Source organism: Marmota marmota, unplaced genomic scaffold (genome assembly GCF_001458135.2).
Source record: "Marmota marmota marmota unplaced genomic scaffold, marMar, whole genome shotgun sequence".
Taxonomy (NCBI): Eukaryota; Metazoa; Chordata; class Mammalia; order Rodentia; family Sciuridae; genus Marmota; species Marmota marmota.
This window is the reverse complement of record NW_026000051.1, coordinates 289408-309130: the sequence shown is the minus strand read 5'-3', so window position 1 is coordinate 309130 and position 19723 is coordinate 289408. Positions and strand designations below refer to the sequence as shown.

General features: G+C 55.6%; 1 protein-coding gene across 4 annotated transcripts in view; it reads right to left on the bottom strand.

The window, feature by feature from the left end:
* The window catches only part of Ak8 (adenylate kinase 8), a 131386-nt gene that overhangs the window by 79516 nt on the left and 32147 nt on the right, over positions 1-19723 (bottom strand). For all 4 annotated transcript variants that reach the window (XM_048812820.1, XM_048812821.1, XM_048812824.1 and 1 more), the window contains 4 exons: positions 18264-18332; positions 4647-4728; positions 4042-4113; positions 3028-3228 (listed from right to left, as the gene is read on the bottom strand). In XM_048812820.1, coding sequence (XP_048668777.1) covers positions 3028-3228; positions 4042-4113; positions 4647-4728; positions 18264-18332 — 424 coding nt within the window. The remainder of the gene's footprint in view (positions 1-3027; positions 3229-4041; positions 4114-4646; positions 4729-18263; positions 18333-19723) is intronic.

Sequence of the window (19723 nt, the reverse complement as noted above, 5' to 3'; positions counted from 1 at the left end):
GAATTGCACTAGAGCCCGCACAGGCGGCCACTGGCCTGCAGGTTGAACTGGGGCTGGGTGTGCTGCAGAGGGAGGTTGGCTCTGGCACGTGACAGGTTTCCAAACTGCATCCTGGCTGAGCCTCTGACCTCCAGCCCTGGGCCAGGCGGGTCCCCCAGGGGAGGTGTCGGCTGGGTGTCAGTCTCAGGCTTTGATGAACGCATCAGGCCATGCGGGAGGCTCCCGTGCAGGGACTTCTAAAGGACTTGGGAATTGGTGGAGAATAATCTGCGCAGCGGCACTCCAGTGACACCAACTTTGTTGCAAGTTTCCAAAGAGGCGGTGGTGAAACAGGTCACAGGAGTGGCAGAGACGCACCCCTGGCATTTGATGAACAAAGACGTGGAGAGGCAGGGCCGAGCACTGCTGACAGCAAGACCTGCACCACAGGGGCCCTGGATGCCGAGAAGTCACAGGGAAACGTACTGAACATCAAACAGGCCACCTCCCACTCAAGGACACACGAGGGGATCTCAGAGAACAGGCTGATGGGGCTGTGAAGAGCAGGCTTCCGGGCGGCCCCGGGGAGCTGCCCACCAAAGGGGCCAGCCTTTATAACAGGGCCTCCTCACTCGCCTCACTTTTTGCAGAAGCATCAGCCTGTCCCTGCAATGCCAGCCTCGGGACCCTGACTATCACCTGTGCCATTGTCCCGCCAGGGGATTCCGTCCTGGGCAGAGGCCTGAGCCAGCATGCCACTCTCAGAAATGTGCCCCCAGAAACCATTTAAGGTCCCTGTCGGGGTTTCTCAGCCTCAGCACATGGACACTGAGGCCACATGGTTCCTTGTTGTGGGGTGTCCTATGCACTGTGTGGTGCTGAGAGGCAATCCTGGCTTCCACCCACAATGTACCAGAAGCACGACTCCATGCTGTGCAACCAGAAATTGCTTTCAGACAGTCAGTTGTTCTCCCTTGGATCCTGGGGGCCGTAGGGACAGAACTGCTCCTAGTGAGGATCCTTGGGCTCATTTGGGGATTATTTGGTTGGATGGATCATCAGAGACATCACCAATCCCCTCCTTAGAACTAATGGCACAGGAAAGTCAAAGCTGGCTGTCTTCATCGTCACTATCACGGCCAGCATATATTAACTGCTAAGCTAAGCACTCTGTAGTCACTCCCTCATTTGAGTGGCCCACAATCCCATGAGGAAGGTATCATTCTTGTCCCATTTTACAGATGAGTCAGTCAGGCTCTGAGACAACTCTCCAAACCCACCACCACGGGCACCATTTCCCCACTGAGAGCCCGAAACTCAGCAAGGGGCTCCAGTAAGGCTCTCCTCAGACCGCCCATGATCCAGAGCCTCTGAAAAGCACCAAATGCTACAGGCGAGGCTGCCTGCTTACAAATGACGCTGAATTTACAGTAAATAACTAAGTTAATTAGAAGTAATGATCCCCCAGACGGTCTCGCCATCTGATTATTCTTTTTAAGAAATATGTGGTTGCTGGGTACACTGCAGAGAGATTAAAAAAACAACACATAGAGAATTCTGCATTCCAATTTCCAATTTATCTCTCCGCATTATTAATTAATAATAATTAATATTCAGACACTCACATTTTTATTTACAATTCCAGGCATGAATTCTTTATGAACAATCATATGAACTTTTAAATTTAATTAAGTAATTTGGAAGTAATTAATGTGTAAATTCAAAATCATGGCATAAGATAAACATGGCGATGTTTATCTTAAGAGCGCAGAGTATTTGCTACTAAAGACCCTTCTGAGATGCAAAGCGCTGGAAAATTATAAGCCTGGCATTTCTGAAAGCACCGTCATTTTCCAGACACACGCCTGTGGGCTGGTGGTGCCTCTAGATGGCATGGCTGCCCCAGAGACTGCAGCGGGACAGGGCAGCGGGGGGACAGCGGGAAGCACCCAGGGGCTCAAAACAGGTCTCATCGCGATAAACCTTTCTTTAAGGAGACCCGAGGGAGCAGGTGAGAAAGGACGTCACCAGCCGTCTAGTGTCCTCAGTGTCTCTCTCGAGCCTGTATCATGTCGAAACAGACTGAATGCCTCGGTTTCCAGGAGTCGGTGGACGGGGAGAACTGGGTTTTGACACAGCAAGACTTTTAAAAAATCATAACACAGTTCTGGGGACAGAGTGGTTCTAGCTTCCGTCTGCCTTCATAGGCAGGATGCTGAACCGCGGTGACAACACTTGGGAAGGGCACAGAGCGCTTCCTCACCAGCCACTGGGACACACCACTGGGAACCCTGCTCCTGGGCGGGGGGCATCTTATGCATGGCCAGCTCCAGGCTCAGGGTGTTAAGACCGGCGCCAAAGATGGCAAAGCCATGTGTACTGGGTAAGGGGTCGACCACACCAGGGCTCCAGCAGCACAGAGGGCAGGCCCTCCTCCCTTGGTGCCCATGGTGGCGCACGTGGTGGCCCACCGCTCGGGATGGCGTCTGGACCTCCGCTGTGCTGTGGACGGCAACACAGCGCCAGGAGCAGGACGGCTCTTCTCTGCTCTGAACCTGAGTCTTGGTTGTGATAGTGTTTTGTTTTTTTTCTTTTTTCCCCCTTTTTGCAGTGCTGGGGGCTGAGCCCAGGGCCTCACACAGGCCTGGCAAGTGCTCCACCACGGAGCACGCCCAGCCCTCGGTCCCAACCTTCATACGGCGCCTCTTCCTTCTCCTTCAGGGTCAGGTCCAGACTCTGCCACCCCATCCCTCACCTCTCCTCCTCCCACCTCTATCTCAGTCAAACTTCCCACGGGCTGGAGACACGACCACGTCCAGGTGTAGGACACGGACACTGGCCCCAGTCTCCCAGTGGGGCACTTCAGGGACCCTGCACACACACGCTCTGGGCAGGGGAGCTGGACATCTATGACTTGACTCCTGGGGTCCTAGCACCCCTAGGCCATGGGCTGCTGCCAGATGGGTGATGCTGATGGAGCGTGCAGACATGCACGGTGGGCCTGGGTCTGGGGCGGTGCCCAGGGTGCGACTTCCCGTTTGTGTTTACCCTGGTAGAAGACGTCTACACATGGCTGGTCAGCATTGATGGTCTTCAGGATTTTGGGGTAAGAAGGAAGGATCCTGATGATGTTCCTATGATATACCAGCAGTTTCTGGGCTGTCTCCAGCTCTGAGATGCCCTCTGGCTCTATCAGACGGTTCTGGACTTCAAGTTCCGGGGGCCAGTCGAAGGTGGTGTGATAGATCTCTGCACAGAAAGAGGAGCAGTCGTCACCACCCCGTAGGGCTGCTAGGGGGGCTGCTGTGCCTGGATAGGGCTCTGCCCTGAAGGCCCAGCTTGTGGTTGACTGACATCCCAGGGCCTGAGAGCGCCGGGCCTGCTCTCCTTAACACAAGGATAAGAGTCACCCAGGGTAGGGCTGCCATGAGTTTTTGAGCGCTGGGCCCGGGCCCGGCTGATGGGCCTGCAGACCCTCACAGCAATCACATCATTAAGTACCAGTGAGAAAACGAAATCTCACAGAGGTATCCCAGGTGGTACTGCTGGAGAGGGGCAGAGCCCCGGGGCCACAAAGCCCAGGTCTATCACTCCCTGTCCCTGCCTGCCCAGGGTCCTCCTGTCTTCACGACCCGTCGGCAGGTCCTGGCCTGTGGCACCTGCCAGTTCCCAGATAGAACACATGCCTATTCACCTGTGACCACAGCAAAGAGCACAGGGTGTACTGCTTCCCAGGGAGATGGAGACAGGCCCCACCCCTGGTCCCCATGTGTGGCCCCGAGCCAGGAGGGGAGCTCACCAGAGTGGGCTCAAAGCCTGGGCGTCCCACATCCACACTTGAGTCTGGTTCTACAGCAAACAAGCCCCTCTTCCACCTAAAGGTCTCATTTGCTGAAGTCCCCAGTTTCCCAGTGTCGTCCAGCTCACAGCCATACTCTGCTGGCCCGAGTCACCTCCCAAACACTGTTCTCAGATGCCCAGCGCAGGGTGAATGCGCAGGGAGTGAGGAGTCTCCAAGTGTTCTGGAAACCCACAGGGTGTGGGGCATGGAGACAGCCATACCTCGAGTCTGAGGGTCAATCCTCTTCCCCAGGTTCCTTTCGATCAGCACAGTGTCCGGAGCACTCAGCACGACTGGGCAGGGGAGACAAGGAGCAATCGCAGACGTGCCGGGCAGCTGACCCTCACGGACCAGTCCTTGCTCTATGCTTCGTTGGCTGCTCCCACCACCACCTCCCATCCCAGGAGCTACTAAAGACAAGGTCTTCCTGGCACTAAGTCACAAAGGGTATCCTCTCGGGACCCCAGACAGCCCACTATCGACCCGCCCCCGCTAACAACCTTCACTGACATAAATAACAGCATGATCGACATCTTTGTCTAGATGCTTCTCCACATTCCTAATGACTCACTCCCTATAGAGCTTCTCAGATAGGGGGTTTCAGGCCCAAGGAACCCGCAGGGTGAGAGTAAACCACCACCTGGCTTAAGGACAAGTGGCACTGTGCCTGGGACTAAGGCTGCATTTAATTCAACACATCTTTTTCTTGTGGGTCCCCAGACCTTCCTGGGTGGTGGCTGGGACAAGGATGGGGCTTGGGGAGCCAGCACCACAGAGCAGGGGTTCATCCCACCCAGCCCTCCTGGCAGGGCCTCGGGGTACTCACTGACGTGCCTGGGGGCGATCCCCAGGGTCTGGATCACCAGCGCCTGCTCCCGTGTCTCGGGGATGCCGTCCAGGATCCAGCCCTAGACAGAGGAGGTGAAGGGGTGCTGTCTCATCTGTTTTTAGATTTTTAAAAATTATTTTTAAAAGAACATAATAACTTTATGGAAGAACTGGAGCTTTTCAGACAAGGAAGTGAATGTCTCTGATAACAGCATCGCCTTCCTCCACAACTCCTCTCTTCCCCCCAAATCCACGTTTATGGTCATCGTCAGAATGTGTGCCCCCGCCTTTTTTTTTTTTTTTTGCTGGGGATCCCACCCAAGGCTCATTCACACTGGCAAGTGCTCTGCCTCTGAGCGCATCCCCAGCCCAACATGCACTTCTCGTCCTGATTCTTTCCACCACGTGTCAAAGCGACCATGAGCGTTTTCCACATTGCAGCGGGTCTCCATTGCCTCCATATTCAGTGGCTAAACAATGTCCATCAAGTGGGTGTGCTGCAGCTACCTAGCCACGCCCCAGCTGGACAGGTCAGCTGCAGTGTCCACTAGCGTAAGTCACACTGTGATAGGCCTCTTGTGTGCACACAGCTCTTCTCACACTTCTGATTCTTTCCTACAGAGTTTCAGAACATGCAGAAAAGCCGAAGTAGCACTGCAAGTCTCCAGGAACACCGGGCACCTAAAGGCACCACTGAGACACTTGGGCTTATCTCCTTTTCCTGAAAAAGGTCCTCTTTTCCTAGGGTGGGAGGGGAAAGAATCACACACATTTTGTGATCTGTTCCTTTCACATGGTAAGAACATGGCAGGAATGTTTTGCATGTCACCAAAGGCTCCTCCCCTGAGGTTTCGGTGGCGGCCTGAGCTGACCTGCCGCATGCTAACTACGCCAATACTGTGCTCGTTGGGTTTGATGCCACTGTTTCATCATTATTAAAAAACGCTGTTCATATGTTGTCTTGCTGAGAATCAAATATCCTCAAGGTGAATTTCCAGAAGTTGACACCTTCTCTTGTGGCTTTTGACATATTTTGTCATACGACTCCACAAAATTGCCTGGCCAGTTTATAAGTTCAATGGTGGAACCCCTGTTTCCCTGCATATTGCTAATGTTGGGCATTAACTTGAAGGAACTCTGTCCAGCAAAATATGCCACTGCTGCTTTGATTTACATTAGCAAAGTTCAATATTTTTCCATGTTTATTGGCTATTTAGATTTTTTCTTTTCTAAAATGTATATTCATGCTATCAATCCACTTTCCCCTTGGGATTTCATCCTTTTATTTACTTATAAGAGCTCTTTACATATTAAGAATTTTAACCCGTTTTGGCAAACACCACCACAAATCCTCTGAGGCCAATGATATCCTCGGGGTTTTCTGTGGTTTGTCTGTAGCCTTTGAATTTTGTGTAAGGTGTTGTTTTAACACACTGGCTTGCAGCCAAGACAATTGCTCCTTTTCTCTTTGGATTCTGGCATTGTGTGGATGTATAAAGAGATCTTCCCACCGCAAAGCTAATATTCGCTTGCATTTAAACCATGTTTTCTTATGTTTTTACTCTTTACACTTAAATATTTAAAAGTGCATGTTTTTTTGTGTGTGAATGGCACAGAGCTGTGACCTGTTTCCTTGTGGCTTGCCAACTATCCTGACCTCATCTGTCAAAAGTCTCTCTGTTCCCCTCCAAAGTCTCTTTTGTCATAGTCTAAATGCTGATATGACTTTGGCTTTGGCCTCTTTCTGCCTGTAGATGATTAAACTGTTCTTATTTAACCTTTGAAATGATTGTTGTTTTATAATTTATTTTTATGTCTAATAGAATATGCTTCCCTTCCCATTTTTTCAAATATTTTTTCTTCCAGGTAAGCATCAAAAAAATTTGTTTGTCAAGTTCCAAAATGGAAATTCTGGGAGGATTTTTGAATGACATTAAATATGTGGATTAATTCATGAAGAACTGACGTTCTTATAGGATCAAGTCGACGCATTATCTTCCCATTTGCTTAAGCTGTTTTCTATGTCCCTCAGCAATGTTCACATTAAACAATTTCTGAAGGCCTTTCAAGTCCCAGGAGTCTAGAGTTAGACGCACACACTGTTTAATGCTTGGGGCTCGATATCCAGATAAATCAGCAAAGTGAGCTCTCAAAGAGTGAAATATAAGAGCATATCGCTCCAGTCTCAGCTCCGCAGAGTAGGGAGCCCGGCAGGCAGGCGCTGGAGAGGAGGTTTGGGATGCAGGTTCCCCAAGAGAAGCACCTGTCAGAGACACCTCCCTCAGAGCCTGACACCTCAGGATGGGGGCGGGGGTGCCGGGGCAAGTTCAGACTCAAGGTCACTCACACCTCACACCCCAGGACTTAGAGGACACAGGGCAGGTGGGGTGAGAGGTGTCGTCTGGCAAAAACCAGCATAGCGCCCGCATTTCTATTCTACTAGAGCATTTAGGTTCCAACAGCCTCCACTGACTGTTGAATAAGAAAAGTTAAACAAATTCACAGCATCAAGAGTGCTGGGAAAAACAGACAGGTCTTGTTAATTTCTTAACCCATATAGAAAGAAACACACCATCACAAAACCCCTGGTTTCTGGAACTAAAAAAGCAAAGTTGCTTTTTTAACAGCCCTTTCCTTTCAAATCCTTGTCACAGCCACGGCTCAGAGAAAGCAAACTGCCCAGGCGAGCCCCAGGAGCCCATAGTACGCCGTCCCCTGCGAGAGCTCCCTGGGTCCTACAAGCCCAACCAGCACTTTCTGAACTACAGCTCAACCCAGACCCTGATTTTCTCTTACGTGGAGGGGAGGAGTTAGCCCTGGGTTGCTTCCCCTAGCAAGAGGACAGCAGGCTGTGTCCACCACTATTTGGAGCTGGAGGAACCCGGAGCTCTGGCCTTGCTCAGCACCAAGCTCGGCTTTTCATCTTGCATTTCTGAGCAATCTCCGTGAGCACCATGAACTCACAGTGGATGTCGCCTGTGGGCCAGAGCTTTCAGAGCTGTTCAGGAGAGCGGCTCTCACCAAGTCCTCGCGGGAGAAAGAGGGACTTCCAGCCACCAGGAATGTGCTGCCAACTGCAGGGCTCCGATTCGCCTGGTCCCACGGGCGTCACTGAGTCTCAGACTTGGGGAGGAAGGCGGGGAGCTCTGAAGTGAACCCCGGTCACTGGCTCTCAGGTCGGCTCTTTTTGACTTGGGGAGGTGGCACAGTCCCCCAGGTGCTTGAGGAATGGGGTTCCTGGGGACCCGCTGGGGCACACCCCACCCTACTGGACAGACAGAACGGAGACTCTTCTCCCCTGTGCTGGCCCAGGCTGGCCCACTGCAGTCCCCCAGGAGGGACGGAGCCTTGACTGGGGCTCTGTCTCAGGATGCATCCGTCCTGGGGCATCCGTGAGATGGAAGGCCCAGGCGGGGCGCTGGGAAAGGGCCTGTCCCAGAGCTTCTGTGTTTAAGGAGGTCTCTTGCCCAGCTGCAAAGCTGACTGCACTTTCAAGGGAAATGGCGATTTTGGCAGAGAACACTTTAATGGCTGCAAATCCTGGCAAGGCGAGAAGCCATCAATCAGTAAACAGCATCCAACGACGGCTATGGTGGGACACCAAGACATTTGAGACAAGCCCGCATTGCTGGGTCTGAGGGTCCGAGGGCCGGAGTGGCTCGATGTGGAGGTATCAGTCAACCCTAATTAGAACACATTATCCATCTTCCTGACACTTCAGTGAGACGTCTGTTCCGCTCCGAGCCGCAGCTCTGTTCGAGCAGGTTAATTGATATTCTGATGCCTTCGCTCACCATACCCCTGCGGCTCGGTTCTGTTTCATCACACATCAAAAAGGCCGTATGCTCAGGGCACTCGCGCACCAGCGCAGAGCTGGAGGGTCTGCACAGCTGCAAGGGGTATGGTATCACAGGAGGGACAACACTGAGCAGATGTCACAGATAAAGAAAGAGAGGAAGAAAGAAAAGACGCCAGCCAGCCTAGGGGGCTGGGCAAGGCCCAGCGGAGCACGGCCTGGCACGGCCCAGGCCACCCTGCTTGGTGGGACACTGGCCTTTTCCGCCCTCCTGACTGTTATTAAAGGCAATTAGCAACTGCACACAAGAAGCCTCCGCTGCCCTCGGGACCACTGCCTTCTGATGCATCGCCTTCTTCTCCTTCTGTCTCCTACCAATGCCAGAGCGCGGGTGCTCCCTGGGGTTGCCCAGCTCCACCAGGGCGAGGCCCCTGGCTCCCACAGAGGCTCTGCAGGCCCTGCCCATCAGAGGCATCCCCTGGAGCTGCAGGCTGAGTCCCCGCAGTGCCCCGGGGAGGCGACCTGGGGGTGGAGATTGGGTTTCCATCAATCAAAGTCGTTACGCCTGCACCATGGGGCCTTTGTCAAGTAAGATGAGGGTCACTTGAACACAAGCACTGCGGGACCACAGCCACCTGATAACGGAGGCTGCTACGTTCCCCCAGGTGGGACAGAGCCGGTGGTGCAAGCTTCCATCATGCTATGCAGATGGGGTGAATCCAAAACTTAACAACTGTTTACTTCTGAAATTTTCCACTTAATATTTTGGGGCCACAGCTGGCAAGTAACTGAGGTCTGAGACAAGGAGGGATGGCGGTACCCAACTACCCCAGAACCAGGTACTCTGACTTATCCAAAAACACACCTTAAAAGATCAAGTTCGGGATACTGAGCCGTTCTAGACGACTAGCAAGAATGTTGACCTTCAAGTTTCATCTCAGACAACGTTGGGCACCTGCCGGCGCTCTGCGCTCTATGTGCATGCTGTTGGCAGGGTGTCTCCTCCTGAACTTGCCCCCGGGGGGCTCTGACTCTTCCACCTGGCGAGTTGGAGCTGGAAGCTTAGGTCCCACCTGATGCTGGGGAGAGTGACACAGCTGGCGGCTCTGAGCCCTGTCCAGTTTCGATCACTTCACCTCTCTAACACTCTGCCGTTCCCTGGACATTAGCGCTTGCCCAAACCTCAGGCTCCACCCCGCATGGCAATCTTCTATTTTCTGCCCTCATGGCAGGGAGAGGGGACACAGGATGTACCACAAGCCCACGGAGCACACCCTCGTGGTGTCTGCTGCTCAGCTGCAGATAGGCGTCCACACATGCCGCCAGCCGCAGCCCCAACGTGAGGCCCAGCACTCCCACACCAGGGCCACGTGGCTGGACGCCCTGTGCTCTGCCCTGGAGGCCCCTGCCTTGCTGCCACCATTCAGACCTCCCGTTCTGGTCCTCTGCAGTCCCAAGTGCACTTGTGTTGGGGGAACACACAGCCCAGGGCCTCAGCCGCGCAGTGGGTCAATAAAACCGCACTCCTCTGAGGGTGCCGGTGACATCTATGAACCTGTGAGCGCCACACCGGTGGCAAGGAAGCCCTGTGCCCCCACGTCAGCGTGATAAGAGTGATGTGACTGATGCAGACCAATGGCACCACAAGGAGAGACAAAGCACACAGCTGTGGGTCCGGGGGCCAGCAGCGGCTCCCGAGCTCGGCTGACATCTCCACTGTGAAATATGACTGGCTCTGTGGCCCGGAAGCATAAATCTGTGAACAACACGAAAAAATAAAAAAGAGCCTCGAAACACACCAAGTGAACTCAAGCTGTGGCCCCACAGTCGTGTGCTCTGTTGTCTCCTTATCGTGAGTACTGAGTCTCCGCTGCAAATGAGATCTAAGAGAAACCAACCCCTGAACACGAAGCGCGGGTTTTGCATTTCATGCACAGCAAAGGGAACACCCCCAGCTGCCACGAGACTTGGGGGGCTGGGGAGACCCTGCTCCCGGCCTCATCAGAGACTCCCCTGACTGGGGAGTCGGGAGACCAGCTCCGTCCGGCAGGGTGCTCAGAGCCTGTGCTGAGGGCTTGGCTGCAGGAGGGGGAGCAGGGAGCGGCGTCCTGACCCTCAGGCATTTCCAGAAGGGCTGTTTTTTTTTTTTTCAGCAACAGACATCCTCCTCCCAGTGAGTGGGTGGGTGTCCTGTGTGGTGGCCCCTGACTAGAGGATGGGTATGACTTGCCATCAGCCCTCTGTTCTATCTTGTCCCCAACGTGGCCTCAACACTCGTCTGTACTGTTAACAGGACAGCAGGCCCCAGGTCATGGTTTGGGATGCACTGAGTGGAGGCCCCTTCCGTGGTTCCACCAGCCCACGCCCCGCAGCACAGGCCCTGGGTTCTGCCCCTTTGCCTGCAATGGAAGAGTAGGAGACGCGGAAGAGGCGCTGCAGATGGCAGGAACTCATCCACCAAAGGCAGACACTGACAGAGACCTCATGGGCTTCCAACCAGCAGGTCCAGCCTTCGTCAGTCCAGTGGGCGACTCTGCTGGGGTGGCGGCTCTGTGCGTCATGGCCAAGGAAGAAGAAAGGGAAGAGGCATCAAGGCGACCCAGGAGAGGTGGAGCACCAGCGTCCCCGGGGACTTGCCCGGTGACTGCCTGAGCCTGGGAGGGGTGAGCCAACATGCCTGCCGCAGCTTCTTGCCTTGTGCTCGTCCCCAGCTGCAGGGGGAGAGGCTCAGGGGAAAGAAGCCCTCCAGCTGTGGGAGGTCGCAGGCCTGCCTGGAGTGAGGTTCTGGAAAGGGGCTGTGAGGCTTGCTGGTGGCCACCAGCTGAGCATGAGCAAGCGATGGCCTTCCACTCCTTCGTCACCCCAGCTGTCCAGCGTAGGACAAGGGTCTTAACTCTGTCCAAGGGGACCTCAGGGCCCGGCACAGTGCTGAGCACTGCACTTGCGTTTTCTCATCTATGAGGAATGAGTCTTGAGGGTCCCGCTCTGCAGCACCCAGGGTCCACACCTTGTCTGTGAGCCTCTGGGCACTCCACACAGAGGAGCCCCGAGGTCTGAGCAGCCCCCGCCACTTCCTGTGCACGTTTCCCTGGCTGCTGTCGGCCAGCCCAGCTGAGAGGAGCTCAGGCCTCTGGGCGGACATGAGCGGAGTGTGGATCCCAGAAAGCCACTCTTTTCAAGTGTGGAGCAATACGACACCACCTCCTGACCAGCCGGTGCCACCGGGCACAGCCTTGCCTATGTCCCTGTGCTGGGACAGAAGGAACGGCCACCGCCGCCGGGGAAAACATTCTCCCATTTCTCTGAGACACATAATTTCCAGACTGTGACTTTCCAATTCAGTCTGGTTCTGGTGACAGAGAAATGCTTGTGTCAAAGGGCCTCATATAGCTCCCAGGGGACAATGGAGCCCCGCCTGGCTGCCAGTGAGCTGAGAGGACAGCCTTGGCATGGTGGCTGCTAAAACGACCTGCAGTCCTGGCCCGCTGGCCTCTGAACTCAGCCACATCCCCTCCTCCACCCAGGACTTTCCCGTTTCATAAAAGGTCTAATGTAGGACGATTTCTAAACATGCTTTTCAAAGAGATATCGATAAGATAAACTGCAGTCCATCTGCAAGGCAGGATCACTTTAATTTAATGTTTTAAAAGTCAGCATCCTGGTGGTTGATCCTTGTCACAGTCAATTAAAGGAACAAAGGGAAAGAAAACAGGACGACCCTTCAGCAGAGGGCGCCAACGTGGAGCCCAGCGCAGGGCGGCCCCGGCACCAACAGGAAGAGAACAGAAGGCTCTGCACATGCGACAGGCTCTCCAGTGCTCCAGGCCCAGGCCCCACGGGGGGGCAGCCCACGCTCAGGGTCCAGCAGTTGAACTTGATCAAGGGATAGGACACGAAAACCAAGTGAGAGACTCGGAAACAACTTGAAGATGGAAAGCAGGAAGTCACTTGAGTGTCTCCACGATTCACGGGAAACCCCAACAGGGGGAGGCCAAAGCCATCTCCCCAAAGCCACCTGGAGACAAATGTGCGTCTCCCATTGAAAGCCTCACTGAGTGCTTTGGGTCTGACTGCATCGTTTGCTGGATTTTAAACACCGTCCTCTCCCTGGACCAACAGCAAATTGGACAGGATTTCATTGCCATGGTGATGCAGAGCTGGGAAGTCATCCAAATGCATTCATTCATTCATTCCATAAATATTTACCAAGCATGGAGCCCATGCCAGGCCGTGGGACAGGCTGGGGACCTGCCACTGACCGCTCAGTGCACTCACTCCCAACTCCAGTGTGATGGTGCTGAGGAGGCGTGCAAAATGCCCTGGGCGTGTGACAGGAGTGGCTGTGTCTGGAGTGGGCAAGGGCAGGTGAGGCTGGAGGCTGAAGGATCGAGAAGCAGCTGTCCACCCGGGCGGGGCCGCTGGGGCAGCAAGATCCACAGGCCAGGATCTGAGCCCAGGCTGTGGTGCAGGTGTGGCCATCTCCGTCCTCCTCTGGAGGCCTGGTGGAGGAAGAATCTTCTTCCCGGCCCCTTAGGGCTGTGACATAATCCAGCTGCTTCCTGCTGGATGACCCCAAATCCTGGCTTCTTGCTGCCCAAGGCTGCCCACAGTTCCCAGAGGCCCTGAGCAGGGCTTCTCCAACAGGGCAGCTGGCTTCGTTGTGCCAGCAGAAGACCCTCTCTCTGGTCTGCTAAGACACTATTGGATGATGTAACCATGTCCCTTGGTCCTGTCCCATGCCAGGGGAGGGGGTTGCACAAGGTGTGGACGCTGGGAGGTGGGAAATGGACAGGAGTCCCCTTGGGGCCTGCTACAGTGTACCAAGGCCCTGAGCAGGGCAGGCCGGCTGAGCTGGAGGGCTGAAGGAGGTGGGTGAGAGAGGAGGGGGCGTGAGGCTGAGCCAAAGGCAGGCCCAGGCCCCAGCTCTAGGGATGCCCACAAGAGGGACAGGAGCAGTGGAAGGCCCCAGTCACACCACTTAGTGAAGGACAACTGCTTGTCCACACAGGACAATTTCCCAAGGATGTGCTTCCCAGAGAGCACTAACAGCAGCCACCTGCAGGGAAGGAAACTGGTGGCTGACGGCAGCAGCCAGGGGCTCTGGACCTTAAACAAATTTGCACCCACATGGACAGATACATTGTGGCCAAGAAATAAAATCGTTCCTATTTTTAAAGTGATCTCTCAGGGACAACAGGGAAAGGACTGGGAAGAACCCAGGACGGAGGCAGGAGGCAGATCAGGAACCGAGTAAAGCAAAGAGATTCTTTAGTATTTCAAATAAAACAGCACAAACAATGACCGTGGTCAAGGCAAAGGTGAGGATCCCTTTGGAACTGACCTGACCCCACATTTCCAAACTCACTACATATGTCTCAGCTCAGCTTTGTCCCAAAACTGTGCCCTGCAGACCTGGACACATTCTGACCTCAAGAACTGGACTGTCCAGAGGAGTAGCTCATGGGTCTCCAACAGAGTCACTGCCTTCTGATGGTTCTAATACAAACTACTCATTTTTCTTTCTTTTACTCATTTGATGGTCACTTAAAAAAAAATCCTCAAAGAGATTGCATTAGACCAAAAAGAAGAAGAAATGAAAACCCAGCGTTGAACCAGAGTCCTGGTGGGCTGCGGTTGCATCTTTCTCTCCTGAACATGATTCCCTGTCTTCTTCTGTGCTCTAAATTACCAATTCTGGTCCCTGTGAAGCTAAATAATATTAATTACCATATAAATGAATATGCATATGTGTCACTTTCTCCCTAAAAGCAAGAAAGCCTGTTTGTTTTGGATGAGGGTTTGTTTTGCTTTTGAACAACCAAAGCACATAATTAGAAGCCTCACCTCTCACTCCTGTCTCCACTGGGAAGAGATGAAAAAGGTTCTGGGTGCCCCATGAAGGTTAGAAGAAATTTTAAAACAAATCGAAGGAGATATTTCTTTTCTCTGCAGGTAACAATGGCTTGGACATGATCAGAATCACAGGCCTAGGAGGGACTTCTGTGCGCAAGCCCGACCCACTGTTCTGCAGATGGGGGAAGGGGCTCAGGGAGCGCAGCTTCCCAGAGGAGCCCCAAGACCAGGCCCCGGCAGCAGGAACACCACTGTATTTGCACCTTGGTTCTGGGACTCCCTCTGCCGTGGTGGCCTCTGCACCTGCGAGATGGGGAGCCACAGTGTGGCCTCCGCAGGGTTGCTGGAAGGCGGGTGGAGACCTGGCCATGCAAGCTACACTCTGATCCGTGTACAGCCACGGTCTTTCTGCACAGTGTGAGGTGCACCTGCCATGGGACCTGGCAGTAGGGCCAGACAAGGCCTCCCGACAGCCCCACTGCCACCTCAATGCTGGTTGTGACAGTGAACATTACACATTAATGTCATCGACAATGAGTTATAAGACAGGTGGTCATATACGGTATAAGTAATAATACAAATCAGAGCATCATTATACTAACAGTAGATGCTACCATCATTTGGTGACAGTAGTGGCCATTGGCAAGGACTTGGGATGTGGACTCCCGGTGCTAGCTTCTGTAGCACCAGGGCAGAGAGTCGAAGCACCCTCAACTGTGGGGCCCCTGGAAAGGAGCAGCTGGGTCATCGCAGTTCCCACTGGGATCCCTGTGTCACTGGAGGTCTGGGCTTCTAAGCACCTTCAAGGGAATCTGATCTCAGCAGCAGCTCAGGAGGCTGAGGCAGGAGGATCATGAGTTCAAGGTCAGCCTCAGCAACTTAGTGAGGCCCTAAGCAACTTAGCAAGACCCTATCTGTAAATAAAATATAAAAAAAGGGTTGGTGAGGGCTGGGGTTTTGGCTCAGTGGGAGAGTGCTTGCCTAGCATGTATGAGCATTGAGCAATTCTCAGCACTGCACATAAATAAATAAAAATAAAAGTCCATTGACAACCCAAAAAAATATTTTTTAAAAAAGGGCTGGGGATGTGGCTCAGTGTTTAAGCACCCCTGGGTCAATTCCCAGTACCCAAACAAAAGACACTCTGAAAAGGAAAGGGGGTCTTCTACAATAGGCATGGGGAGGTCCCACTGTCCTTGCTAAGCAGGAGACAGACTGTAGCACCAGCTCGACTAGACTCCTGCTTGGCAGAGCTGGTGACGGTGGTTGGTGAGTGGCTCAGGACAAGTGCTGTCTCTGGGGCCAGGAATGGCAGGATCACTCGCTGCCCATGTGTCCAGAACCAGCATCAGTCAAGCTGATAGTCCTAGTCCCGAAGCTCTGGGCACAATGAATCAGAAATTCTGCCTGGTGTGCACGACTGTGTCTGCTGTGCACAACTATGTCTGCTGTGCTCTTATCATCTGGTTTTCTGGGTGCTTGGGACTAAACTTGGGGCCTGGTGCATGCTAGGTACTCTCTAACACCAAGCTAGGGCCCCCACCCCACTGCACTTTAAACACAGTCCCCAGCTTAAGGAGGGATTCCAGTCCCAGGCAGCTCACTTTTGTGCAGCGGAGCAACCCTGGTGGCCCTCTGGCCAGAGGCGATGAAGAGGGGAAAGCTCCGCGCTAAGGCCGGAAGGCAGATTCGGTGACTCCAGCCTGCTGCCAGGCTCCCGCGCCACCCTCCACCCGGCAAGCTCAAGGGCAGCCAAGTGAGGGCGCCAAGCACTGTGTGTGGAAAGCGCGTCCCACTTCCAATCCCAGAGGATACTACTCCCACTTTATTAATCCCAGAGCATGCTCCTCCCCCTTTATTACCCGACAGACGGGCACTTCCCAGATGGAAGACAGGAGGCCTTTTCAAGGGTGAAGGATGAAGGGTCAAGTTTAAAGAGTGTTCCCTGAGGTTGGCTGGCCTGAGTGGAGGTGGGTGAGCTGGGTTTTGGCCCCGCCTCGGTCCTCGGCCATTCTCCCAAGCTGGGATGGCCCCCCGCACAGTCCCAGCTCTAGAGGGGGTCCTGGTCTTCCACAGTGGTGTCCCCATCCCCACCCTTCTCACTTTCAGCCTCACTTTGGTCTTGTGACACTGCCTCCCGCTGCTGAGGAGCCAAGGTGGACCAATGCCCCTGCTGGAGTGGACGGCCGGGAGGTGGAGCTGGCGCCAGAGTCTGGGCACCAGGGAACCCGGTGCCCCGAGGGTTCTGCAGAACTCTGCAGAAGGGAGCTGGGGCGGGAGCAGGTGGCAGAGGGGAAAGCTGGTTAAGATGCAGGTGGCCAGGCTGACCCTCCTCCACCGTCCTGGAGGCAGCAGGTGCTTCTTATCCAGGGCTGAAGAGAAAGCGCAGGGCTATTTTATATCATGGGGACATACTGGCCAGCCACGGCCCCTGGCCAAACATGGGAGCAGTCACAGCAGCGTGCGCAGAGCAGGGCAAGTACACGCTCGCTTTCTGGCCAGAAGACCAACAGGGGGCGCCCCAGGGAACTGGAAGCTGCCGGGGAGATGCGGGGGGGCCATGGGGGGAGCCACCGTGCTAGTCCATTTTTGTTCTATTACGACAGTGGAGGTGCCCTGTCGGTCTCACAGCCTAGCACGGGCCCTGCTGAGCCCCCGCAGGTCACTGCATCTCTTCCCACCACGGGGGCAACGGGCCCTGGAGAAAGGTCCATCTTGAAGCCGAAGGCCTGGGAGGCGGGGGCCAGGCCTGGCCCTCTCTCAACAACTAACCAGGGTCTCCGGAGAAACAGCTCATCCCTCCCGACAGTGCCTCCACTTACCCGAGGACGCCTGCCACTTCCCGCTCAGCACCACCCCCAGATCCAGCTCCCAGCACGTGGACCTGGGGGGCAAACCACCCTGAGGGAGGCCGCAGACAAGTCAAGTCGTCGGTGAACTTCCGGCCTGGCCCTGTGCTGGCGTGGCCGACCCCACCCCGAGCACGCCTCCCACAAAGACCCCACAGCAGCTGTGACTACGAAGTCCCTCCTGGCCAGGGAAAGAAAAGCAGAGACCAAGAGGCCCAAGCGACCTCAGAACTGAGAGCAGAGGGACTCTCTGGATGCTCAAGGAAGGGACCCAGGGGAGGAGGGAGTCCAAGAGAAAGAAAAACGAAAACAAGGTGAGCCCCGGCCCCAGGGACCGGGGGGACAGCACAGCCCTCCCTGGTGCCAGGAGAGGGGCGCACAGAGCCCATGGGGTTCAGCTGACAGGACTGCGGCCATCCTGGTCAGAACTACCACTTTCCCCCCAGGTGACCTGGACACGAGACCCAGGCCCTGTGGGACAGGGGCCTTAAGAGAGGCCCGGGCAGCAGACTGACTGGTGTTGGACGCCTGAGTGGCTTTTGAGAAAGCCAGGTCCGCTGCAGCTGCTGCCCGCCCTCGGCCAGCTTACTGAAGCCCCTTCCTCTTCCCTCAGGGGGTAGGGATGCCCAATCCTGCTGCCCCCCCCCCCGGACATTCTTCTGTCCCCAGATTTCCAGTGAGTGGCACTGTGCAGGCTGGGACCCGCCTGCCCCTTTCTTGGTCCCAAGGCACCTTGCGGCCACTCCTCACCGGGGCCCAGGCTCTTCTGAAACAGTGCCGGGAATTATTTGAAGAAATCAAGACAACATGTAACGGCTCCCGGCTGCGGCTAGACCCTGGGTGCTGACATGTGCTGGTTGTCCTGTCCCCTCCCACCACATGCATGCTTCTGCAATTGTCCCTGCTTGGACTCTCTCCCTGGACCCTCCAACTGTGCCGGGCCTTTCCTTCAGGGGCCCTGGTGGGAGCCGCCAGCCTCCAGTCCCCATGGCAAGCCACAGGGAAGGACACACCCACCTCTCCTCGGGTCTGGCCATCCCTGCCCCTGGAGATGAACACGTCCCCTCCCTCTGTCCTGACAGCAGAGCCCCCAGTAGGAGCCACACAGCAGTCTCACCTTCTTGACGCAGTCCTCGTCCGTCAGGCGCTGCTGGATCAGCTTGATGAGCAGCGGGCCGGGGACGCTCTAGAGGGAAGAAGACCGCCTGAGGGTCACGGTGAGGAAGAGCCCACGCTGGCAGCACCCGACTGCCCTCCTGCCTCAGCCGCCAGCACCTTGCCCATCCAGTGCCGTCAGCGCCCGAGGCAGCTCCGCCGGCCACCCCAGGCCCCCCAAGCCTGGCCTGCAGGGCCGCCCTCTGCCCCTTCACCCCAGGATCTCCTTGCTGCACTAACCGCGTGGCCGTGCGTCAGCGTCCCCAGTACAGGGCAGAGCTCGCAAGGAGAGGGCAGCTCTCACTGCTCGGTGCCCTCACAGGGTGCGCAGGAAGGGGCCCAGGCTCGTGAGAAGAGCGCGTGTCTCTTCCCAGCTGCACGTTTGGTGACTGCCAGTGGCAACAGCACACTGGCCATGGGTGGTGTCCACATCACAGAGTGATCAGGTGCTGTGGAGAAGGGCTTCCCCAGAGAAGGGCAGCTAGGTACCAGCCAACTGACCACCGTCCCAGGGCCCAGTTGACAGATGAGAGCGCGAAGCTTCAAATCCCTCGTCCGTGCTGCGAGCAGGGACGGCTTGGTTGCCCATGACCCTGTTCAAGCCGCACTGTCCTTATCCCTTTTTTAGAGAGGAGGGAGCTGGGCTGNCAGCCCACCGGCTCTTGCTGCGGAGTCCTGTGCTGCCCTCTTGCTGCTGGCACCCGTCTCCAGCCAGCCTGCTCCTCCCTCCTGGAGGCCCGGGCTGAGGTGCAGGCAGAGCTGCCTCGTGCCCTTTCCACCAAGCCGGGGACGGTGCTCGGCTTGCAGAGGAGCCGGTACCCAGCTTCCAGTGTCCCCAGGCTCTGGCCCCCGGGCAGCACTGACATGATGCGGGAGGAGAGGCCGGGCCTTTAACTTGAGAAGCCATGTGTAAGGGGTCACAGTGATCAGGTCCTGCCCCCAGGTGCTGTGAAGAGCACCTCAGGGGACAGAGCTGGCATGTCCCAGGGCTCCTCGAGCAGGCTGTGACACAGAAATGGTGCCGCTAAGGGTACGCGCCCATGGCAGCCTCTGTGCGTGCTTTGTGCAGTGGGGAGCAGGCCTCCCGCCTGAGGCGCACCTCGTCCCGCCCCAGCGAGGGGACAGGCCGGGCTGGGCTCACGCTGGCACAGATGAAGGCGAGCCCTGGACAGAGGGGGCACCTGCGCGCGCATAGCAGGGGAGGCGGGCGGGGCTGCCCACTCCTGGGGCACAGGTTCCCGACAAGAGCAGGCTGGACGGGGACACCTGAGGGTGGAGCCGGAGCAGCCACTCTGCAGGCATGAGGGCTGTGAGGGAATGAAGAAAAAGAGAGAAACCAGGCAGCCCCCAGCAGCTTCTCCAGGGTGTGGAGTTGGGGAAAAAAAAGAAGAGCAGACAGTAAGAGCACGAGGGAGGGAGCAC